Below are 25,532 nucleotides of genomic sequence, written 5' to 3'. Positions count from 1 at the left end.
AATCCTCAGACTGGATGGGCAAGAGAATCTATCTCCACCCATCATATATTCCTATCTCTGTCTCCCTAGTGCTGAGATTAAAGACATGTACCTCCCAAGTACTGGGATCAAAGGTGTGAGCTCTAGTTCTCTTTAGACTAGTTAAATCTCATGTAGCCCAGTGTGGCCTTGAACTCCTGATCTTCCTGCTTCCACCTCCCAAGTGCTGGGATTAAAGGTACGTGCCACCACTGCCTGACCTCTATGGTTAACTAGTGGGTAGCTTTACCCTCTGATCTTCAGGCAAGCTTTATCTGTTAGAGCACAAACAAAATATCACCACAAGCAACTCCCCCCACCCCTGACTCTGAATGCATGTGACACCTTCAAATGGGCTGGGATTTGGGACTGAAAGTGAGCTGAACACCAGCATTCATCTTTCCCTAATTCCTGATTGCAGACACAGTGTGGGCTAGCTGTCTCACATTTCTGCCACCACAACTAGAGTTGCTTTTTATGTTTTTTTTCCATCATGATGGACTATCTCTCCGACTAGGAGCAAAAAAGAAACTGTACTTTCCTTAAGTAACTTTGGCTAACCACAATGAGAAAACTTACTAATTCAAAAATTGGTATCAAGAAGTGGGGCCATTACTGTGGCTAACTGATTTTGTGACAAGAATTTAGAAGCAGGGCCATCATAAGCTACATTGCTCTCATCACCACTGTGTTCCACCCTCCCACTAATATGGCCCATTCTTTTATTCAATTAATATTAAGAACTAATGGGCTGGGCACTGAGAAGTTTGCTGAGGTGTCCTAGTTTACTTTCTATTGAAGTGATAACTAAAAGCAACTTGGGGAGGAGAGGGTTTATTTCATACAGCTTACAGTTCATCACAAAGGAAAGTCGGGACAGGGACCTTGAGTCAGGAACTGCAGCAGAGGCCATGGAGGAACCCCACTTACTGGTTTGTTCTGTGTGGCTCACTCAGTTTGATTATTATATAAGCCAGGACCAACTTCCCAAAGGTGGCACTGCCCATAGTGGGCTGGGTCCTCCCACATCAATCATTAATCAAGAAAATGCTCCCCCACTTGCCTACACACCAATCTTATAGAGGCATTTCTCAATATTGGTTCCCTCTTTCCACATGACCCAAGCCTGAATCAAGTTTACAAATAAAACAAAACACAAAAATCAGCAAAACAAAACAAATAAACTAACAAGCTCATGGACACATGGGGATATAGCTGCCTAGAAGGTGAGGTGTTGTTCTTAACAAAATCTCAATCATTTGATTTTTATCAATAAAGACTTGGGAGCCAGATGCTGGATGAAGTCCTGGTAGCTAAGAGAGACAGAGAAAACACCCAGCTGAACTTCCTCTACAACCCCCTGACGTCCCAGAAAGAACTCCTATCTTCTGCCATCTCAAACAAACAAACAAACAGTGAAGGGACCAGCTCCCCATTTCGGCAGCCATAACAGCCGAACACGTATTTGTCTGACCTTGTCTTAGTCACTAAGGTCAGATGCCTGCCCCTTTGGGCAGCCATGACGGTAGCACATGCTTTTCTGACCTTGCCTTGGTCACTAGAGGTCAGATGCCTGCCTCGTGGCAAGGAACCAATCAGAAGTTAGCTGGTGGTGCTATGCTTTACGGCTCTGGGTGTGCTTTACGGACAAGCGCACAGCAATCACTCGAAGAGCATAGCAACCACCCTGGGAGGGCCTATGGGCCATAACAACCAATTGGCCAATCAACACAGGGCAAACCCTCCAAGCCTGTAGGCACACCAATCCTGAGCCTGTGCGTACCCCTAGACACTCCCCTTACGCTGCCCTACAAGATCTCTATGCAGACGCTTCGAAGCGTCTTTTCTAGCCATCCGCCATGGTGGGTGAATGAAAGACCCATGTTAGCTCGTTAAACAACAATAAAGCCTCATGCTGTTTACATCAAGCTTTCGAATTGGCCTGGTGATTGGGGTGACCGTGGGCCGGGGCTGAGACCCCGGAGGCCTGAGCTTTCTGGGGGTCTAACAACAGCAAAAACAAAATCTCAAACTGACTGTCCCATCAGTTTCTCTATCCATCATCACGACTCTCTGGTACTCTGTTTTTTTTATGTTCACTTCCTGTCAACTGGTTGCTCGATCATTGCTTAACCAATGGTTGACTTTATTTAATTCTGTTTACAATATTCAAGCAGAAAGCTCTTGGATTAAAGGTGTGTGCTGGGTGGTGGTGGTGGGACTGGGAGGAGAAGAGGAAACTGCCACTGGGATATAAAATAAACAACCATATATATATTTGTTTGCTTTTTTTAAAAAAGTGTGTGCTAGGGCTGAGCCATACCACAACTAGAAACAGGTTTTTCCAGTAGACAATGCAATCTCAGGTTTCACAATGTGATCAAATATCCTGCAACAGTAAGGCCTCCTGTATCTGTGGATGGTACCTTACGTGCAGTGTTTGGTTTGGGGTCAGGGAATAAAAGTTTGAGGTATATGTACAATTTTAAAGAGGCAGATGAAGTATGATTAGGGGAGGCAGAGCAGTCAACAGACAAGAGGACAGGAATCGATGCAGGCAGGAAAGAAAAGTGAAGAGGAGGTTGTTAAAAACAAACAGGCCTCAGACTGGAGTACTCAGAGCTGTGTGTTCTCCCTGTCCATTTCCTGGCCCGGACCTCTTGTTCCTCTCCCATTCCTGTTCTCCAGCTCTCAGATTCTCAGCTGAAATCAAAATTAGATTTTCCCTGTTTCTTTCATTCATGTCCTGATAGTTTGGATGACAAGGAAGATATGAGTGGCGCTTATACAGAGGATGAAAGTAGCCCATCCAAGTGCCCAGGCGGGGTAGATCATTTTGAAGCACACATGCTTGCATGCTTATACATAAACTACTTAAGGTTGATAGATATTAAATAAATAAATATTGAGGACGATGTAAGGTTCACGGAAAGTAGAACATTTTCACAAGTTTTGTATTGAATATATGCTTGGAGGAAAAACGGTTTTAAGGTCCCTTTTATAACCTAGAGCAGAAAATATATAAATACACATTCACTTAATTAGTGAAAGCTCTAGGAACATTTAACCCCAACCCGTTAGTATTTAATTTTTAGGTAGTAATAAACATAAACACGCAAGGTGACTGGAAAATAAACAAAGCCTCGCTGCCCCACCCACAATCTCTTTAGCTACGCAACTACGTTGCCCATAAATCTCCGCGTGGCGCGAAGCATCCTGGGAAATGTAGTTCTCGTTGGGGGGTGTGAATCACTTTCCAGAGACCCGCCCTCGCCGGCATGGCGGTACCCGTTCGGAGCGAGTTCGTTTACTCTGTGCTGTGGCCGGGGCGGGGGTCTGGGCTATAGGCAGTAAGTGGGGCTGGGGAATGGGGGCGCAGGGAGGGACGAGGGCAGCGTAGGGACGACGCCGGCGGCTTGAGGCAAGACGCCCGGCGACTCCTGGCAGCGCGTCAGGGGTCGGGCCGCGGGGACGCGCGCCTGGTCGCGCTCCTGGGCCCTGGGCGCCTTGGTGGGCGGGAAGGCCTCTGTGGAATGGCATGACGGGAAGCCAGCTCGCGAGCTCGAGGCCTGCCTCGCGAGTTGCATTTCTTGAGTTTTTCTTCAGAGGACTGGGTTGAAAAGGAAAGAACTGCATTTCGGCAGTCCCCGTCCCTTAGAAACGCTGGCCTCAGCGTTTCACCTCAGTTTCCCCTCCACTACACGAGAAGCAGCAGATTCTCGCAGCTCCCAGTACCAAGGTTGGGTACTTGGAGGTCTTGGAAAGCCACTGGACTCCATAGCTCTAATGGCCAGACTCTTTCTTCCTTCGGGTACTTACTCCAGGCTCTCTAGTTTGGGGCCAAACTGATGAAACTACTGTCAAGAAGATTAATCTGATAGGTTTTAATTCCCTGAGACACTGTGGTGTGATATATGAAGAGGTGGGAGAAGCTGAGATTTCAGAGTTATTGATGCTCCCAAGGCTGTTGTCACCTCATTTTTTTCATTTAGTAATGTGGAATCCAAGACTAGCTATCTGTTCCTGTGGGCCATGCCCTTTATACTTAGTTCCTTTTGTAACACGACTGGTTAAACTACCCTAAAAAAAAAAATACGCAGCCACATTTTACATAGAAGTTAATATTAGCTACATTTCTTGGCCAGAGGTTAAATAAAGACCCCTGTAGGTATGAAAGAGACGTCAGATCTTGCTGTCTCCAAAACACAAACTACTATAATTTCTGAAGAGTAATTTAACAAAACAATTGCCCTCAAATATAAAAAAGGCTTTGGGGATGGGGTTCATTTAAAAAATAAAAGCTTTTATGTAACATGTCATTTTCTTTAAAGGATAGTGTTTGGTTCCACAATGTTTGGGAACCTGTTTGAAGAGGATTATTCCAGTGTGTCAAATAGTCAGTATGGAAAAGGGAAGAAATTAAAGACTAAAGGTTTGGAGCCACCTGCCCCTAGAGAATTCACCAATTTAAGTGGAATCAGAAATCAGGGTGGAACCTGTTACCTCAATTCCCTTCTTCAGACTCTTCATTTCACACCTGAATTCAGAGGTATGCTATGTTACATGCATTTGAATAATAATATGTACCATAAATTTTGTATTTATGTAAAAAACAGTAAAAGAGAAAGCACTTTAAAGGTGGATTCAACAATATCTGCTCATTGTCAAAAAAAGTAAGACATGCATTGGCAGTTCTCTGAAGAAAATTGTGAAGCTTAAATTTTAAAAAAATCTATTCTGTGTACTGATTGTAGTGTTGTATAACAAAAAAAATAACATAAGACAAGGTATCTCTAATTCTCATAATTTAAAATACAACATATTGACAATCCCCTCATCTTTCTCCAAAGTAACAAACACTTTAGTCTGGGCTACACAGACAGCCTTGACTTCTGCAGTGGGTAGAGTTGTCACATTATATACATCCGTAGTTACTTATCTGTATTTCTAAAATTCAGAGAGCTCTGATTCTGGGCTTATCTGTCCTGAACTTGTTTGGCCTCAGAACCTGACCTGGGTGAAGCTTCTTGGGGTTTTAGTTTTCTCAGGAGGCTGAATATTCATATATTCACAACAGGAATATTAATCTAACCAGTATTGTCTGTGCCAGACCTTGGTAGGAATGAAGAGTAATGTACAAATTCCTCCATCATTCTAAAAATCTGCAACTATCAACTTCAAAGATCCAAAGGAGTTAAAGTAAGGAGCTTTGTACAAAGAAACATAAACCCACTCATGTTAGCTATACTAAATGGGTGTGGGGAGTTACTGTGATGATAGACTATTTCTCCAGAAACCAAATGCTGCAAGCTAGCCAATCTGCACTAAAGCCTTGATTTCTTGCCCGTTTCTCAACATATTTGTTCCATTCCCATCTCTCTGCTCCAGCTTCCTTCATTGGGGTCTCAGTGTCTGGTCTTGATTTCAGCATGAGCCTTGTTTGGCCTCTGTATGATCCTGAATTGGGGGGCCCAGTGTACATGAATATATATCTCATGTCTCTACAGGTTCTCTCTGTTATGAGCAGAGTCTGTACTTGAATGCCAAGTTCCCACGAGCACCCAGTTTATCAGATCTTTGGGAGTTCTGTTTCTCTAAGCTTAGAAAGGCTTCTTTCTCCAGAGATCTAGAATATATTTACTGTTGTCCACTTCTAGTAGACCATTCTAATGGAGTGAACTGACAAATTTCAGAGTGGTAGCTGTGTCCTTGACTTCAGCCTCTACATAAAGTTGCCTCCCAGTTGTTGGCAATCCTACTCTTCGGAGTTTTCAGCATTACTAAGCAGATAACTAAGAGGGATAAAGATCTCCCAGATTTTTTTTTTTCCTTTGGTTTTTCGAGACAGGGTTTCTCTGTGACTTTGGAGTCTATCCTGGCGCTCGCTCTGGATACCAGGCTGGCCTCAAACTCACAGAGATCCGCCTGCCTCTGCCTCCCGAGTGCTGGGATTAAAGGCGTGCGCCACCAACGCCCGGCAAGATCTCCCAGATTTTAATATGGTTGAAGTTAAAAGGCAACTTGAATCAGAAAATAGCCTTAAGAACAGACTGAGAACAGGGTGTTGGTGGCGCCTTTAATTCCAGGACTCGGGAGGCAGAGGTAGGCGGATCTCTGTGAGTTCGAGGCCAGCCTGGTCTCCAGAGCCAGTGCCAGGATAGGTTCCAAAGCTACACAGAGAAACCCTGTCTCTGGGGAAAAATAAAAACAGCACTTGGGAGGTGGAGGCAAGAGACGGCTCAGAAGTTCAAGGCCACAAGAGACACTCTCTGGAAACAAAACAAAGAAAAAGAAACTGAATAGCCAGCTATATGGTGCACACCTATAATCTCAGTACTCAGGAGGTTAAGGCAGGAACATTAGAAGTTTGAGACTGGCCTGGGCGCTAAAGTGAGACTTCTTTAAAAACCCAAGAAAGAAAAAGAAAGATGAGGTACAGGACAGATCATGAAGAATACCCAGAGTTTAGAGCTGCAGGCTAGATTCCTCTTGTCTGTTCAAGCATGTAGTTTGACATTGTAGTGTGCACTGAGCACTCTACATGGCTTAGCATGACCTTGCTGTTGAGGGGGAGGTATAGTTTGGAAAGGCTAACAGTCCCGATGGAGGAAAAGGGGGACTTTTGTGTATATATGTCTTTTGGGGGGAGTAGTATTTTAAAGTAAGGCTAAATTGAATTCCATGATATTGCCAGTGTATTGCAGTGAGGAATAATGGGAGATTATCCTGAAAAGCCCTTGAGTGGTTTTGTTCTTTATTCTGTAGTTTATTTTTCCCAGCCACAGCACTTAGTGAAAAACAAGGGCATCAGTGTTTTGTTGTGTTTTTCTTTTCTTTTGGATTTTTTTTTTTTAGTCAGGGTTTCTCTGTGTAGTTTTGTAGAGAGGCTGGCCTCGAACTCACAGAGATCCGCCTGCTTCTGCCTCCCAAGTGCTGGGATTAAAGGCGTGCGCCACCACTGCCTGGCTTGGCATCAGTGTTTTTTAATAAAGAGACATTCATCCCATTCATCACTTGCCATAGTAGAATGTTTCAAAAAAAGAATAATTCTGGAGGCCTGTGCAGGGGCTAACAACTTCCTTTTCCAAGTAAGATCACTGCCATCTCTTATTACTGGAATTGTAGAAAAGACATTTGCACACCAAAAAACAAAGGACAATATCTCAAGGCATCCAGCCTGGTCCTTGACTTGGAAGGTTGGTTTAGCAGCTTCATGTGTGAAAATACACATCTGTGACATTTTTTCTGTTTTCTGAGACTCTATAGCTTTTGAGTCCCATTGCCAAAGGTAGTGAAAACCCATCATTTTTGTTTGTTTCATATTTATAGGGTTTTTGTTTGGGGGGGACAGTGCCAGGTCTTTGCAGTTGTTAGATACGCACTCTGCCCTTGAGCTACATCCTCTTAGTCTTTGGATTTTTGAGGCAAGGTCATATTATGTAGACCAAGTAGGCCTTGAACTCAAGGTCCTCCTGCCTCTGTCCCAGGAATTCTAGGATTAAAGGATGTCCTATAGTGCCTTGTCTGCTTATATTTTTTAATGTTCTATGGATATGTCATACTGAAGTGTCATACTGGTACATCACTTGATGGTCTTAGATCCAGTGAGTAACAATGTTAAAAGAATGCAAAATGTGTAGATGAAGGGTATAAATATTGTCTTACTCATTTCTAAATATCTTGCTGATGTTGCTTAATGGAGGTCTTGGCTACCTAAATAATTTTCTAAGATGAGATCGTATCATTTACATATCTGACTCTACTTTTTTGTTTAGAAGCTTTATTTTCTCTTGGTCCGGAAGAGCTTGGTTCTTTAGAGGATAAGGATAAGCCTGATGCAAAGGTACTAAATCTATAATTTATTGGGTCTTTTCAGGAAATGTTTGGGGGGTTTTGTATGTGTATATGTGTGTTGTATGCATTCCTGTACATATGCTTGTTTGCCTGTGTGGGAGTGTGCATGTGTATGCGTTTGAGCTTACATTTGTGTGTATGTACATGTGGAGACCAGAGGTCGCCATGCTCCATTATGCTCCACCTTATTCATTGAGGTGGGCCTCTCACTTGTACTGTTTCAGCTAATTTGCCTAGCTCACTTGTCCCAGTGAGCCCGGCTCTGCCTTTTGAGAGCCAAGATTAAGGCTGGTCATCATACCCAGCCAGCCTTTAAGTGGGTGCTTAGGGATTTGAACTCCAGTGCTCATTCTTGTGTGTCAAGCACATTACTCTTTGTAGCATCTCCCTGGTCCAGGAAATTGTTCTTTTTTTTTTTTTTTCAGTTTTTCAAGACAGGGTTTCTCTGTATTGTTTTGGAGCCTGTCCTGGAACTCACTTTGTAGACCAGGCTGGCCTCAAACTCACAGAGATCCTCCTGCCTCTACCTCCTGATTGCTAGGATTAAAGGCAGGCATGTACCACCAACTCCCTTAAGGAAGGAATTAAGTTCTTTCTTCTTAGAAAACAAAGTTATTTATTACAAAGTATTGTCTTTATTGACAAAAAGTAACTTGCCTCATACTCAATTAGCAATGAGATTTCCCTGTTATAGAATATTATTTTAAGGTGTGTTACTTTTGTTTATGCTCTGGAACATTTGTTTAATGATACAAAAATTTGTGTTGATTAAATAAAAATCACCTGTGGTCAGGAGGTTGGATCAGCAACTAGCTGACAGGAAGTTGTAGGGAGGAGGCAAATGGAGGAGGGCTTATAAAGGAGGATTGAGAAAAAAGTGCTGGACGACTTCTTGGGAGACACAAGATGTGAGCTAGGTGAGTTGCTTGCTACTTAGCCTCTTTGGGAAGCAGGATTCTACCTAAACCTTTGAATCTTGAGTTCTTTAGCAGAATAGACATTTAAATAAGATTCCTTAGTATCTTTGAGAGGGTTGAGGCATGAGAGAGCAGAATTCGCCTCAGACTTAGGCACTTGTAGCCTAACCACTGCTGGTAGCCTCAAAGTTACAGTTGCTGAATAGGATAGCTGAAGCTTAAAAGGCAGCAACAATTAAAAAAGAAAAACAACATTTTCCTCCAAAATTTTTTTTCAAAATGCCATGCTGTTGTTGCTGCTATCACAAACACTTCTGGTTTTGCTGTGCTTATTTTCAAAGCAAAGAAGAAGCTTGGAAACTCTGTGCTCGTCACCCAGAACATCCATTCTGTGCACTTACTGTAGTAATACGTGGAGGAAACACTAGAGCCCAGTATTTTCTCTTTAGTGCTTTGGAAATAAGTTAAGGAGAAATTAGTACATTGTTTTGTAGGTTGCTGTAGTGAAGTTGTTTAAAACACAACTCTTATCGTGTTCTTCCTGCTGGAATCTCAACTCAGAAGCCTCTCATTACATGTAGGCTCAGGTCTGTGGAACAGTGGTGATTTGTGATGCATTCCCACACTTCAAAAACAGCCTTGTGGCAAGAAATGACTTTAGTGGATGTCAATTTCTTTCCAGTCTGTTTCAGAGTAATGCTTTTGTAGTATATAATTTTAATGTCCTGGGAAGGTAGAGTTGCCACAGGTCTTCCTGCATGCCTATTTTCCGTTTGAGTCTTTGAAGATGGCCTGTACACTGGACTATGTGAGACCCTGCTTTCAGAACTCATACTGAGATGTGTGTGCCTGAAACATGCCTGTATTCACCTGAAATATATGTGTATGGGGATATTTTAGAGGACAAATGAACTGTGAGAATTGTGTGTCTGTGGTCATTTGTGTGGTTCGTTAGGACACATTTGAATTTTTAATGTTGTTCTATCTGTGTTCATCTAGTGATGAACTATGTCAAAGTAGAAAACTCCAGATCACGAAAACCTTTTGGACTGAATTAGAATTTCAAAGAACTGACTCTTGATTAGTTTTCCCTTTGTAATGAGGGATTTTCTGCTGATGGAACCAGGAGATAGGAGAAAACCAGTCTACAGCTTTTGAAAGCTTGTGAATTCCGCATGTGAATATTCATCTGGAAATTCACGCCTCTCTCCCCAGGTTCGGATCATACCTTTGCAGTTGCAGCGCTTGTTTGCTCAGCTTCTGCTCTTAGACCAGGAGGCTGCATCCACCATAGACCTCACTGACAGCTTTGGGTGGACCAGTGATGAGGTAAGAAGGTGCCAACAGGGAGGTTTCAAGTTTTGTCTGATGTCCTTTAATTTTGTCTCAGGGCCTCAGCATGTTGGAATGTCTTCACACATAAATAGTTACAAGGCACGTGTGTATGTTTCAATGCTTACTGAATATGGGCTGTTACAACTAGCTATGTCTAGGGAGAAAGTTGTTAATATAGGAAGAAATAGAGGAACTGATAATTGAAATTTGTACTCAACAATTTTTATGTAGTTTAGTTGAGCTTTAATACATGTTGTATGGATGTTATTTACTGTGTGAACGTCAAACTGTTCGTCAACTTTTCAATCTTCAGCAATAATGGATAAACTAGTGGATGTGTAAAATATTGCCCACCTTTTTGATGTGCTTCTTGCTTGGTCTAGGCACTCTGAGGAGAACACACTTCAGTGAGATCAGTACTTTGCCAGATCTTTTCAATTCCTTGTCCTGACCCCTAGCTTTTCATTCCCACTTCTTGACCCCTGACTTTTCATTTCCTCCACCCTGATTCCTAACTTTTCATTTTCTTCCTGTATCTACTATAGGACATGACTCATTTTTTTGTTTGTTTGTTTGTATTCCTAAAAGTCATTCTACCACATACAAACATCTGTGGCAACAACTAAGGAGCTTGAGAGTTGTCAGTGTATCAGCTCAGGCAACTCAAGGTCTTATTGTTTGTTATATAGGTACATTCCTGCAAAGCTCTCACCTGTGGCCTTCTAACTAAGAGCACTCTTTAGTCCAGTGGTACTGCCCTATGGGGTTAAAGAAGTAGGGCTTGGACTTGGAAGCAGGTAATAACACATTCCCTAAAAAGCATGTTACATTTCAGGCATAGGACTGATGCTTGGGGTGTATTCCTTTATCCTTCCCTTCAAAGTTATAACCACTTCATTAGGTTTACATGCCTTTTAAAATGTATAGTTTAATGGTTTTTAGAATTTTCACAGAATTGGGCAAGCATCACTACCACTGTCAATTTTAGATTGTTTTTACTACTCTAAAAAGAACCCCCCCCCATGCATTTGTAGTCACTCCCAATCCACCTCTTCCCCTGGCATGTGGTTAGTCTAAGACCTACACTCTGTTTGTAGATCTGCCTATTCCTGAACATTACATAGGATTAGAGTTACACACTATGTGATCTTTTGTTACTGATATGTTTCTCTTAAGATAATATCAAGGCTTGGATATACCACCTTTCAATGAAGGCTTCTCTTTGTATTTGAGCTTCCACTAAGTTGCTGACTTCATAATTCTTTTTTTTTTAATTTCATTTCTTTATTGATTCTTTGGGAGTTTCACATCATGCATCCCAATTCTGCTCACCTCCTGTCCCCCATATCCTTCCCTAACCCCTGTAGTGCCCCCCAAAATAAAATTTTGAAAAATCAAAGCAAGCAAGCAAAAACAAGAACACCCCCCACCCCCCACCCCCACCCCCCCCCACCCCCCACCCCCACCCCCCGCAAAAGAAACCAACCTCTTCGCTGCCTCTTCTTTCCCGCCTCTCCAACACCTTTTCATTCATACTGGTGGCATTGGGAGCCTTGGTATGTTGTGTAGTATACCCTTTTGTCCAATTGGTTTACTAGCAAATGTTCATTGCAATGAGGCATGCTGGGCCAGCCCCCCCCCCCCTTTGCCCTTTGATGGCCCAGGGAAAGGTGGCCTTGCCTCTCACTGCAGCAAAAGAGCTGACCCTCAGGAGAGCTGGCCCCACCCTTCACCATAGGCAAGGGTGAATTGACTCCACCCCCCTCACCTGAGGCAGGTGGCCCCAGTGGCCCAGAATGACCAGTTCAGCTATTACCCAGGCCCACACCTTGGCTTCCTATTTTTTTTTTTTACTTTTTATTTATTTATTTGTTTATTTATTTTATTTAAATCAGAAACAAGCTTGTTCCACGTGTCAATCCCATCTCCCTCTTCTTCCCCTTCTCCTCTCCCCTCCACTGCCCTCCCCTGTCTCTCTCTGCTCCCCAGGGAGGGTGAAGCCTTCCACGGGGATCTTCAAAGTCTGTCATATCACTTGGAGCAGGGCCTAGGCCCTCCCCGGTGTGTCTAGGCTGAGAGAGTATCCCTCTATGTGGAATAGGCTCCCAAAGTCCGTTCGTACACTGATTCACTACCAGAGGCCCCATAGATTGCCCATGCCTCCTAACTGACACCCACATTCAAGGGGTCTGGATCAGTCTCATGCTGGGGTCCATGAGTTCCCCCACACCTTGTTCAGGTCAGCTGCTTCTGTGGGTTTCTCCAGCCTGGTCTTGACCCCTTTGCTCATCACTCCTCCCTCTCTGCAACTGGATTCCAGGAGTTTGGCTCAGTGTTTAGCTGTGGATGTCTGCTTCTGCTTTCATCAGCTACTGGATGAAGGCTCTAGGATGGCATATAAGGTAGTCATCAATCTCATTATCAGGGAAGAGCATTTAAGGTAGCCTCTCCACTATTGCTTAGATTGTTAGTTGGGGTCAAACTTCTACATATCTGGACATTTCCCTAGTCTGGCTTCCTAATTCTTAAAGGCCTGAAAAGCTTTCTTTCTCTCTCTCTCTCTCTCTCTCTCTCTCTCTCTCTCTCTCTCTCTCTCTCTCTCTCTCTCTGTGTGTGTGTGTGTGTTGTGTGTGTGTGTGGTGTGTGTGTGTGTGTGTGTGTGTACAGGGTTTCTTTGTGTAGCCCTGGCTGTCCTAGAACTTGCTCTATAAACCAGGCTATCCTCGAACTCACAGAAACCTACCTGCCTCTACCACTGCCCACCACTGCCCTAGTGAAACACTTTTCTTAATTCTTTTATGGTTTGTAAGTAAAGGACTAAACCTAGGTGGTAGAAGGTCTTCGAGGTACCTTTGCCAAATAAATGGTTGCTTGAAGTTTTCCCTCCTTTTCAAACCAGTAATATAGGATGGATTTATATACCCTGGTATCTTATATTTTAAAGGACAGTAAAATGATCGCCAGTGTCACATTTTGCTTTAGGTTTCATCCCCTTTAGCTGCTACAAGTCACATAAACTTACTGTTGTATTGCTCCCGGGCTGCCTCTCTGAATTGTTCCTCTGCCTCCTTTTGTCTTTCCTTGGTAAAGGCAACAGTGACATCAGTGTGCCAAGGCTGAAAGACACTTTGCTGTGTCTGACACTTTTGTGTTAGTGGGATGGGCTCAGTAGCACTTGCTGTTCTGTTGAAGGCCCCAGCTCCACCTGGTACTTAGGTCTTGGCCCCAGATTCTCCCTTTAACTGCCCTTCTCTGCCTCCTAGTGATAGAGCACATCTTGAAGGTACAGATTGTTCTGAAAGTCTAGTTCACACACAGCCAATGGCTCAGAATGGATTAAAGTTGAGGGTCAGTTTTAATTTTTCTCAGCAACACTATTTTACTCTAGTTTTTGTTGGTTTACACTTTAAAGTAATCAATTCTGGTTTGTGCTGTCCCCAGCTCTTGTGATCTAAGTTTATACCTGTGCACACTGCTGACTTCCACACTGTCTAAACCTCTGCTGCTCTTTCCTTCTGTCCTCCAGTGACATGGGCAGGTGGCTGTTCTCTAATAATTCAGAGTGCACTTCACAGTCACTGAGTTGAATTGTGTGTACACACTAAACACTGTCTAGTTAGATTTTTATTTTGTAGTATAAATAAAAATAGGTGGTGTTTTAACCTGCTTAGTCATCTGTACATCAATTCAAAGTTTTTCTTACAAATTTAATTAATAGTATTCTTAAAAATTCGTTCTTAAAAATTTAAAGCAAAAGTTATATTTCAAAGTCAGCTGTTTTAGCTGAATATTGTGCCTGTAATGCCAGAACTCAGAATCAATCAAGAAGATTGTAAATCCAGGGCCAGCATTGATAACCAAAGGCCTGTCTCCAAAACAAAAACTATTTCCTGTGTTTTAGGAAATGAGACAACATGATGTTCAGGAACTGAATCGAATTCTCTTCAGTGCTCTGGAAACTTCTTTAGTTGGGACTTCTGGCCACGACCTCATTAATCGTCTATACCATGGCACCATTGTGAACCAGATAGTTTGCAAAGAGTGCAAGAACATCAGTGAGAAGCAGGTGAGCAGACAGGATTTCCTCTGCTAAAAATTATTGTAAATGATAATTATACAATGAAATCCATTGTACTCCTTCCACCACGTGGGTCCTGAGGATTGAACCCAGGTTGTCAGGCTTGACAGTAGAGACCTTTATCTATTGAAACAGCTCACCAGAGGGAAAATTCTTAAAACAATGTTTTTTCAGTGCTCTGATATTTTTTTATCACTTATTATTTTTTAAATCTTATATATGTTTAAAAAAAAAAGGTTTGGGGAGATATTTACACATGGATGTCTCATAAAAGAAACCAGTGTAAAGAAAGTTCACTGGGGGCTCGAGAGATGCCGCGGTGGTTGAGAATACTTGCTGCCACTCTTTCACAGGACAGGTGTTCCATTCCCAGGACCCAAATAGGGTTGCTAACAGCCACCTGTAGCTCCAACTCCCAGGAATCTTCTGGGCTCTGCAGGCACTGGCACACTCGTGGCCTACATATACACACACATATAGAAAGGAAAGTTAATAGGAAGGTGATAAAGACAGGATACCAAAGAATATTTAACTAGCAAATCTCTAATTAAATACTAGGTTTAGTTTGTTAATATCCCTCAGGAAGAGTACTTGCAGTGTGTGCTTACATTGATATGATTTATAAACTCATTTAGAGCTGGTACAGCTCTGTTTGAACTATGGCTTTCATTTCTTTGTGATAATACAGTTGCTCATTCAGTTTGATTGGAATTTGTTAGTGTCAACAAAATCATCTCTGTTGCTTTTCAAGTCTTACTCAGCAAATGGTTTTGTTACTGAACATTTAATGAAAATTTCCTATTATGGAGGAATTGTAGGAAGTTGCTATATCTGATTGAATGGAAATTTAATACCATTTTCCAAATGCATTTGTTACTTTTTTTAAAGAAATGAATGCAAATATATATTAGTAAATATGTGCTAAGTATATCTTTGGGGTTTTGGTTTTGTTTGCTTATTTATTTATTTGGGTTCTTGAATTGGAGCTCAGGGCCTTACATAGTTACAGGTGCTGGCCAAAGAGACTGCTGGGAGCTACAACTCCAGTCTTCCTTTTTTTTTTTTTTTTTTTTTTTTTTTGGAATAGTTTGGGATTAAAAAAAAAATGGTGTATCTGACCCTTATTACATCTGCTAATAGAAGCTGTCTTGGTTTAGCCAAGTGTGAAAATAACAAAGATGTCCTGTGTGTCTTTGATTGACTGAGCTCTAATGCAGTGATTATCAAAGCAATGGTAAAATGACATACAAAAAGCATATCAAAATTATAAACAGTAACTTTCCATGTATACATTGTTAGCATACAGTATTAGTTCCGTTACTTAAGAATTTTACCATGAATTAAACTAGTAGTCTGCTACTTTTCAGTTTGCATAACCTCTTTTAAAAAAATCGGATTACATGCATGAACAGAATGTGTCTTAAACTTGCAAAGTTATAATAGCATTTATTGCTAGAATTACAATTCAAATGTAGTTTCCATAGATTAAAGAGATTTCCTTTTTACAAAATGCCATCTTTTTAATTTTCATAGAAATACCTGTTTAATCTGGATCAGAATATTTTTTTCTTGTCATTTTCTCAGCATATCATAAACCAATCTTAGCAAAAACAAATGAGGAAGTTTACATTAGAAAAATTGAGCTCTACCTAGGAGTTGCTATTATCATTTTAAAGATAAAAGCAGTGCTAATCAGCTGTGTGTGTGTGTAAATTTGAAGTTGAGTGTGTGCCTGCGTGTGTGATACTTAAACTCAGGTATATATCTTTTTGCAGTTTATTTCCTGGGATACATGAGGTTTTATTACATCTACATTTACACTCCTTTTTTTAAGATTTTTTTTTATTGTGTATACAGTATTCTGTCTGCATATATGCTTATAGGCCAGAAGAGGACAGGACACCAGATCTCTTTACAGATGGTTGTGAGCCACCATGTGGTTGCTGGGAATTGAACTCAGGACCTCTGAAAGAACAGCCAGAGCTCTTAACCACTGAGCCATCTCTCCAGCCCTACATTTAAACTCTTAAACCTTTCTCTTTTAAACTGTTTTCTTAATGTACATTAAATGAAATTATAGTTTCATTTAGAAAGAATATTAATTTAGTGATAAGAATTTATAACATATAATCATGGTGTGTATATCTTGTGTGCAAGTAGAAAAATATGTGTATTTGATCATTCCCAATATATATTTCAGTTGTAAATTTCTGTGAAATCGTTTGTTCTCTCAGTATAATTAATATTTTTTATATTTCAGGAGGACTTCTTAGATCTGACAGTAGCAGTCAAAAACGTGTCTGGTTTAGAAGATGCACTCTGGAATATGTATGTTGAAGAGGAAGTTTTCGACTGTGACAACCTGTACCACTGTGGAACCTGTGACCGGCTGGTTAAAGCAGCAAAGGTAACCATGCCTTCTTTCCCTTTGTGCCTGGCAACAGGAAGGTATGCCAGCTGAAGTCACCAGTGTGAAGTCAGGAAGATACACTTAACTGCTTTGAGTACTACAGATTGAGAAGATGTTTATGTCATTATTTGTCTTTTAATTTTTACAACAGAAAAAGTTAAGCTTTATTAACCTAACAGCTACTTTCAATGGAAAAATGAATTTGAGCCTCAGTGTTTGCTCAGTATGACTGTTAGTAAGTGTCAGGAATGCTTGTCTGTCTAAGTGTGGGCTCAGTGGATCCTCCCTCTCCTTGTGAATGGCAAGGCAAGGAGACAGGATGAAAGTGGCTGATTTCTTCTCTAAGACAGAAGATGAACTTAGTGACCTGTGTGGAACTCTGGCTGGGTTCAGGTCTGTTCATTGTGGCTGTGTACAGTTATTCCTGTGTGCTTAGTTACTCTATATTCCAGGGAGGCAGAAAAACTCCAACAAGGATGAATGCACTGCTGTTATTTCCATACATTATATATTTTGTTCATTGCTCCTTTATGATGCTACTTTGCTTTGAGACTTAGAAGCTGAAAACTGGCCTCATGCTAGTGTGTTGTGCCAGTTGGGGAAAGGGTCTGTGTCCCACCTTAGTTTACCTATTTATTCTCCAGGAGTCTGACCTGTGAATGACTGGCTGTCTTCAGAAGACAGATTTGGAAAAAAATTTGAGTTGTTTTTCCCTCCTTTATCTCCTCTGGCATAAAGTATATTACTTTTTCAACATCCTTTCACAACTGTATGTGATTTCTGGGTGAAATTGGTTTTTAATAATTTTATATGCTTAATTTCAAACAAAACCTAATGTTTTAGAGGTGGTGTGTGTGTGTATGTATGTGTGTGTGTGTGAGAGGGAGAGAGAGAGAGAGAGATTAGTGCATTTTCTATTCCTCTGACTTTAATGTGCCATTTGCTGTACCTCTCTGGCCTTCCTCTCAGCTCCTTCTCTACCTGTGACCAGTGTGGCACTTTTTTCTTAGCCATATTAGTATTCAGTTTCTTGTTTATTTTAGGTGCATCTTCCATGTTTTTTTTTTTCTTTCGTTGTTTTTTTGACAGTCTTGCTGTATATGTGTAGCCCAGGCTTGCCAGGAACTTGCTATATAGCCCAGGTTATCTTCAGACTCTCATTCCTCCTCCTACTAAATCCTGAGATTATAGGTGTACACCATTATTCCTTGCCTTATTTCACCTTTTTACAAACCCATAGAATATGTGAAATTGTAACTTTATGTATTTAGTAATGTTAAACTCTATAACTATTGATTATTTTCTGCAGGGAAACATTTTTCTTCCCTAAGATAAACAGTGCAAGAGCATTGAGGACAGCTGATGTCTCTTAAAAAGCAGCTTAATTAGTATTTTGTTTTAAAGTGGAGAATTAAAACATCAGCAAGATGTCTGCTTTTGAATCTTGCTTTTGAACTTAAGAAACAGATAGAAGGAACTGGAGAGGTGGCTCAGTGGTTAAGATCACCAACTACTCATCCAGAGGATGGGAAAAGAGTCCCATCACCCACACAGTGGCTCACAGCCATTTGTAACTTCAGTCCCAGGCAATCAGCCAAAACACCCATACACAAGATATAAATAAATCTTAAAAGAAACAACAAATAAAACCCCATCAGTAGATCTTCAACCCTGGGGAATTGAGTCCCTTTTCACAGTCTACTGACAACTGTGAATCTTCTCTCCAGAAAAAAAATATGTAGACATATACAATTTTGAAATCATTCAGCGTTCTACTTTTTCACTGAATAAGACCTGTGTTTGCTAGGTGAAGCAAAGACCCAAGGAGCAAGGTGAAAGGCCGAAGGCTAGGCAGGAAATGAACAATGATAGAGAAGGAGCACCATGTTAGGGCACACCAATTAAATAGTAGTTTTGGATAACATCCCTAAAAGCATAAAACTGGGACTTGTAAATGTTTTTATTGTAAGCATAATTGCACATTGCCATCCTTAGTCCCATAAAGTAAATGAGTTTATATTGAATTCAGAATGTGTTTGTGTGATTTAAGTTTATATTCATTATGCATTTGTATGATTTAAGGACATATTTCTGACTGTCATGTCATTTTTTACTATTTGACATAGATTATATATCCTTTCATATAACTGCATTTTTAAAACTTTGTCAATTTTTCTTTTTACAGTCTGCCAAACTGCGTAAGCTGCCTCCTTTTCTTACTATTTCATTACTAAGATTTAATTTCGATTTTGTGAAATGTGAACGCTACAAGGAAACTAGCTGTTATACGTTCCCCCTCCGGATCAATCTCAAGCCTTTTTGTGAACAGGTTTGAACCTTTATTTTTGAATCTTTCTCCTTCCCTTCCAAGATTAAAATACTCAGTTTACTGTAGGATTTCTCAACCATGGCCCTATTCACATTTTGAGTTAAATAATTCTTTGTCATGTTGACTGTCCCCTGAACCTTACTATGTGTATGCCCTACTTAACAGACAAGCCATAGCATCTTCAGACATGACCAAAAGTCCATGTCTCCTAGGAGGAGGCAGTGGTCCAAATTGGTTTTCTTAGACTCCTTTTGAATTTCTTCTTTTTGTCTTTCTTCTTTGAAACAGGATCTTTTACAGCTCAGGTTGCTTTGAACTCAACTTCTACCTTTACCCTTAACCTTGTGGGTACTAAGATTACAGGCCTTGTGATACCATGCCTGACAGTCCTTTTGAATATCTAAAGTACGGATTTATTCTCAGTTTTCTTTGTTAAACTTTACTTGAAATATCTTTAAAATGAAAATTTATAATCCAAACTATAAAATTACCTGCTTTTAGAAAAATGACCAGTAATTTTGTTACTTTGTTGTTTGGATTTAGTTTAATTTGGGTGTATAGTAATGAGTTCATTTCTAGAACTTGCACAGACAAATGGAACTTTCCTGGAGTTTTCCTGGAGTTTTTCAGGCCAGGGTAAAGCTATTGTAGAGCACTTGCCAAGCAGGGCAAACACATGGCTCCATTTGCAGTGCCACTAAACAGCAGCAGCAGAGAAGTAGAATCCTTATGACACAGGAAAGAAAATATTTTTAAATCAAATTATGAAGTTAGCCTGCTTCATAAGGCATTTTAAAATATGTTGTCACTCTTATACATGCCAAAATCAGAGTGAAGACTCATGTATTTCTTTTTTTTAATTAAACTTTATTATAAAAAACTTGCAAATTGCCGGGTGTTAGTAGTACATGCCTTTAATCCCAGCACTCGGGAGGCAGAGGCAGGTGGATCTCTGTGAGTTCGAGGCCAGCCTGGTCTCCAGAGTGAGTGCCAGGATAGGCTCCAAAGCTACACAGAGAAACCCTGTCTCGAAAACCAAAAAAATAAATAAATAAAAAAATAAAAAGTCACACACTCTTACCCTCCTCTCTGAGTGTGGGGGCAGTGAGAAGAGAGGAGAGAAGGGGGAACTGGAATTGGAATATAAAAAATAAATTAATTTAAAAATGCAAAAAAAGGTCATACAATAAATTAAACAGACCCTAACTCTATGCAGTTCAGTGAACTATTATACAGACAGCTATTCTGAAGCTGTGGTACTTCATATTCGATTTAAACTTTCACTATCAAATACATTTTTATGAACCTGTCTACTTGTCTACCTCCAAAAATGAAAAGACCGTGACAGAATTAGAAAAATAATTAACCTCATATCCTCTTTCATAACGTATTCATTGCCTAGGCTCAGTTCTTCCTCATCCTATTATATTTAGCCTTCCATCTTTCCACATGTGCATAGCCACATATGAGGGAATACCATGTGGGATTTTTTTTTTTTTTTGGTTTTTGGTTTTTGGTTTTTCAAGACAGGGTTTCTCTGTGGCTTTGGAGCCTATCCTGGCGCTCACTTTGGAGACCAGGCTGGCCTCGAACTCACAGAGATCCGCCTGCCTCTGCCTCCCGAGTGCTGGGATTAAAGGCGTGCGCCACCAATGCCCGGCTGGGATTTTTTTTTTTTTTTTTTAGTTAAAATTTTATGATCTTGCTTAATATTATATATTCTAAGGCCATCCATTTTCCTGCAAAATTTGTTCTTACATTCTCTTTAGAGCTGCTGAGTAGCATTCCATTATATAGGTATAGATACCAGATTTCTATTATCCACCTATCTGTTGATGACATCTAGGTTGATTGAGTCCAATTCTTTGTTATAGTGAAAAAAAAGCAGTAATAACCATGAGTGTGCAAACATCTCAATAGTAAATGTCCTAACTAGTTTTTATGTCACCTTGACACAAGCTAATGATCATCTGAGACGAAGCAAACTTGGTTGAGAAAAAGCCTCCATAAGATCTGATTGCAGGCAAGTCTGTAGGGCATTTTCTTAGTTAGTGATCAGCGGGGAGGGCCCAGCTCATTGTGGGTGGGGCCATCCCTGGCCTGGTGGTTCTGGGTTCTATAAGAAAGCAGGCTGAGCAAGTAAGCAGTACCCCTCCATGGCTCTGCATCAGCTTCTACCTCCGGGTTCCCATCAGGTTCAAGTTCCTACCTTGGCTTCCTTCAGGGAACATGACTCCAGATATGTAAGCCAAATAAACTCCTTAAGCCAAATAAACTCCTTACTCCCTATGATACTTTTGGTTATGGTGTTTCATCACAGCAGTAGTAACTGTTAGTGTTCAGGCATCTGTACTGGCCTGCTCTTGGAGTTCTGTCAGGGCACATCCTCAGCTGCAGCCCACTAAGAGCACACCTGTGCACATTTACTACCTTCCCTTTTAAAAAGGACCCTGCCTAACTCCCATCTTTCTCTGTCTCTGTTTCTCTCTTCCCCACTCCCCCCCCCCTCTGCTTCTCTGCCTGCCTCTCTGTCTCCCCACTTCCACCTCTTTTCTCTTGTCTCTTGCTCCTGTCTCCAAAGGCTGGTTTCTCCCCTCGACACTCCCTTTCCCTTTCCCCAAACCCCTCCATATGAGCTCTGTCACATGGCATCTTTCTCTCTCATGCGGCTTTTTAAATTACAACAGTAACCCTAAGATGGAAATTGGTGTCAGGATTGTAGGGTATTGCTGTGGCAGACCTGACCTTGTTGTTTTGGGGAGGATTGTGGAAGGACTTTGGAATTTGGGCAAGAAAAGCCCTTGAGTGTTGAGAATACCTGTGTTGCTTTTCTGTTGGAGTTTAGAAGATAATACTGAGAACAGTGCAGATGGAGGCCTGGCTTGTAACTATCAGGGGGACATTTAAAGGCTCTGTTTTGGCTGTTTGCTATTTTGAATTAAGAGTACGTAGTTGTGGTCAGCTGGGACTGAAGAGTCAGCATGATTAACAAAAGACCAGAACCAGTAAAGTGAAACCTTTGCTTTACTGAGGCAGTTGATGCTGGTTAGCTGGAGCTGAGTAATTAGCAGTGATTAAGAAGAGATCAGCATCATTGAGGTGAAATCCGGGAAGTTTCCTTAGGGTTCAACACACAGAAGCTGTGTTCCAGAGGCAGCCAAGGTTGTGCCTTGAACTGGCAGCTGAACTTAGTATTATGTAAGAGTCTCCCATTTGGTACTTGGTTTGAAAGCATGAAGGAGTCATAGAGAGCGGCTGAGGCTTGGTACCCTGAGAGGTCAAGAAAAGTCATTGGTGAAGGTGCAGCTTCTGGAACTGCAGTAGCCTCGAAGCCCCAGCATTGGAAGGGTCATGGAGGGAAGTTAGGGCATGGTGAGCATTGGAAGGGTCATGGAGGGAAGTTAGGGCATGGTGCCATGAAGAGAGCCCAGGAGAGGCTTGGAGAAAGTGCCGCCCAGTAGCGGCATTGTGGAGATTCCAGTACCACAGGAAGATTACCAGGGACAGCAGGAACCATGGAGTGGGACTGACCTGAGCCAAGAACACAGTCTTTGAGCAGAAGAAGGTAGAGCTGGAGAAGTGACCCAAGCCCTTCGGGGGAGCCTAGATCATGAGTGAATCCTAGACATTGAACACTGAGTATTTACACTGTTCAAGTCGGTTTAGCTTGGTTCAGATTGCGACTATGTCTTGGTTGTTCCCTCTTGAAATAAGAATGTGTTAACTTATTTTTTTTATTTTACAGGAGCCCACAGTTGAGAGACTTTGAACTCATAAAGATACTTTGGATTTTTAAGAGCTTGAATATTTTAAAGACACTGAATTTTTAAGTGTTTGAATTTTTAAAGACTATGGGACTTTTAAAAGTTGGAATGTTTTATAGTGTGATGTTTATTAATGTGTGATCTTGGAGACAAAAAAGAAAGGAAAGAGTGTGGCTAAATGACGTGTTGGTATGTCAAGTTGACAAGAGGTCAATTGTCCTGTCTGTTTTTTTTATATCTTTGACACAGCTAATGTCATCTGGGAAAAGAACCTCAATTGAGAAAATGCCTCCATAAGATCTTGCAGGCAGTCCTAATTAGTGATTGATTTGGAAGAACCCAGCCCATTATGGGTGTTTCCACCTGTGGGCTGGTGGTCCTGGGTTCTGTAAGAAAGCAGGTGAAGCAAAACCAGTAAGCAGCACTACTCCGAAGCTCCTGCCTTAGGGTCCCTCCCTGTTTTGAGTTCCTGCCCTGCCCTTCCCTCAGTGGGCTGTGACTCCAGTTATATAAGCCAAATAAACCCTTTCCTCCCCAAGTTATTTTTGGTTATGGCATTTTATCACAGCAGGAAGAACCCTAACTAAGACAGTAAGGTATGGCGTTCTCTGGGTATGTTGTATACCCAGGAGTGAAGTAGCTGGGGTGTATGGTAGTTCTATTTTTAATTTTTTGAGAAAACTCCAAACTGATATCCATAATTGCTGTATTAATTTACACCTACAACAGTTAATAAGGATTCATTTCTCTCCACATCCTCAACTGTATTGTCACATTTGTTGATGAAAACTGTTCTGATTGTGGTCAAGTGGTACCTCAAAGTAGTTTTAATTTGCATTTCCTTGATGGCTAGGGATATTGAGCACTTTTTAAAGTAGTTATTGGCCATTTGTGTTTCTTTCTATCTTTTATGTTTTTGAAAGCTATTTAATTTGTCTTCCTTTGTCTTGACTGGCGGTTTTATTTCCTTGGCATTTAATGTCTGCCTTTCTTGGTAAATTCAGAATATCATCCCTTGTCTGAAGTGTAGCTGTGAAAGCCTTTCTCTCATCCTGTACACTGTTAATTCTGGTAATTGTTTCTTTGCTGTACAGAAACTTATTTTTTCTTTAAATTAGAAACAATCTTATTTTATATATCAATCCCAGTTCCCTCTCCCTCCCATCTCCCCATGTACTAACCCTAACCCCCTCTTCTGCTCCATAAAAAAGTGTAAGGCCTTCCGTGGGGGGAGGGGGGATCATCAAAGTCTGTCAAATCATTTGGGGCAGGACCTGGGCCCTTCCTCATGTGTCTAGGCTGAGAGAGTATCCCTCTGTGGGCAATGGGCTCCCAATGTCCAATAGTATACTAGGGATAAATACTGTTCCACTACTAGAGGCCCCATAGACTGCCCAGGGCTCCTAATTGACACCTATGTTCAGGGGGCCTGGTTCCGTCCTATGTTGGTTTTTGAGCTGTCAGTGTGGGGTCCGTGAGCTCCCCCTTGTTCAGGTCAGCTGCAGAAACTTATTTTTATGTAGCCTTATTTTTTGATACTGGGTTAGTTCCTGTGTATTGGTATTCTATTTAAAAAGTTTTTGCCTTCTTCATTATCTTAAAAGGTGTCTCCTATGTTCTAGAAATTTTAGGGTTACAGGCTTTAAATTAAGGTCTGTGATCCATTTTGAATAGATTTTTGTACAAGGCGAAGGATAAAAGTCTAACTTCATCTTCTAAAGTAGAAACCCAGTTCTGCTAGCACCATTGTTGAATTGGCTGCCTTTAATCCAGTGTATGTTTGTCAGAAATTAAGTGGGCATAGCTTTGTCATTTTATTTCCAAGTTCTCTATTTTTCCATCGTTTCTATCTGTTTCTTATTACAAGTAATTGTTTTGTTTACAAACATCCAGCTATTGAATTTTTGTGTTAAAAATACATACGCGTTTTTAAACTTCATAGCTGAGCTTTCCTCTTCTTTGGGCCTCGCAGCTGGACTCTGCTACTTGTTTTGTTACACAAATTACCATCCCTGGGCCTAGTGGAGCCTCTGCTGCCTCTGAGCCTGTTACTGGCACACTCAGAAAAAACTACTTTCCTAGAGCTACTAATCTACTTGTTTCTCCTTTTATAAAGGTGGTTTGTCACATAATTCTAACATATTTTGATATATTAAAAAACAGCACTTATCTAGGAAATCCACATTTATTTTACTTTTGTATTGAGAAAAAATGTCATTTTTCATTTTTCTGTGTCTTGTCTTGCCTGAATAAGACATTTAAGTGTTTCCCACTTAAAAACTATAGTTAAGGAAATAAATTCTTCCAGTCACTTGTGTCTCCCAGGTAACATCCATGTGCACATTTTACATTGCAGATGGCACTGAGTTCCAAGCCAGAAGAGACCTTATGTCTCATGTCCTGTGGTTCACACTCCTAAAATGTAAAGACTAAGGCTTCTTTGCCTGCCTGCCTGCCTCCTTCCCCTCCCCTTTCCTTGCTTTCTCCCTCCTCCCTCTTTTCTTTTTCTTTCTTTCCTTCCTTTTTGTGTTTTTAAAGACAGGGCCTCATGTAGCCCAGGCTAGCATACAACCTGTTGTGTAACTAAGAATGGTCTACCAAGTGCTGGAATTACAGAGGTGTGCCACCATAGCTGGCTTTTCCTTTTCCTTCTGCATCCAGAATTTAAAGTATCTCTTAAATATAATGTAATTTTTTCATTGTTACTGTATGAGTTTTCCTGTTGAGTCACTTGTGATTGATTGTATGTTGTATTATAGAAGAGATTGCTCATAGAATTAGTAAAGCAAGAAACCACCTGTTCATTCCTCTAAACTAATAGCCCCTA

The 25,532-nt window shown here is 41.0% G+C and overlaps 1 protein-coding gene and 1 long non-coding RNA gene across 5 annotated transcripts in view; one reads left to right on the top strand and one right to left on the bottom strand.

Annotated features, from left to right (window-relative positions):
* Positions 1–3,229: 3,229 nt before the first annotated feature.
* The window catches only part of Usp40 (ubiquitin specific peptidase 40), a 74,897-nt gene continuing 52,594 nt past the window's right edge, over positions 3,230–25,532 (top strand). For 2 of the 4 annotated variants that reach the window (XR_004768722.1, XM_027397481.2), the window contains exons 1-7: positions 3,230–3,368; positions 4,350–4,567; positions 7,794–7,861; positions 10,005–10,118; positions 14,026–14,190; positions 16,463–16,609; positions 18,798–18,941. Coding sequence is in view for 3 of the 4 variants with exons in the window: in XM_027397481.2 (XP_027253282.1) it covers positions 4,369–4,567; positions 7,794–7,861; positions 10,005–10,118; positions 14,026–14,190; positions 16,463–16,609; positions 18,798–18,941 (837 nt within the window). In the remaining variant the exon portion in view is untranslated. Of the gene's footprint in view, positions 3,369–4,349; positions 4,568–7,793; positions 7,862–10,004; positions 10,119–14,025; positions 14,191–16,462; positions 16,610–18,797; positions 18,942–25,532 lie in introns of those variants that run through there. The other 2 variants (XM_035441104.1, XM_027397482.2) reach the window with 1 other exon arrangement.
* LOC113833596 overlaps positions 13,811–25,532 on the bottom strand; it is a 28,154-nt gene continuing 16,432 nt past the window's right edge. The window contains exon 3 of the long non-coding RNA XR_003481579.2: positions 13,811–14,660. This is a non-coding gene — a long non-coding RNA (uncharacterized LOC113833596). The remainder of the gene's footprint in view (positions 14,661–25,532) is intronic.

This window comes from Cricetulus griseus, chromosome 2 (genome assembly GCF_003668045.3).
Source record: "Cricetulus griseus strain 17A/GY chromosome 2, alternate assembly CriGri-PICRH-1.0, whole genome shotgun sequence".
NCBI lineage: Eukaryota > Metazoa > Chordata > Mammalia > Rodentia > Cricetidae > Cricetulus > Cricetulus griseus.
This window is presented reverse-complemented; position numbering and strand designations above follow the sequence as displayed.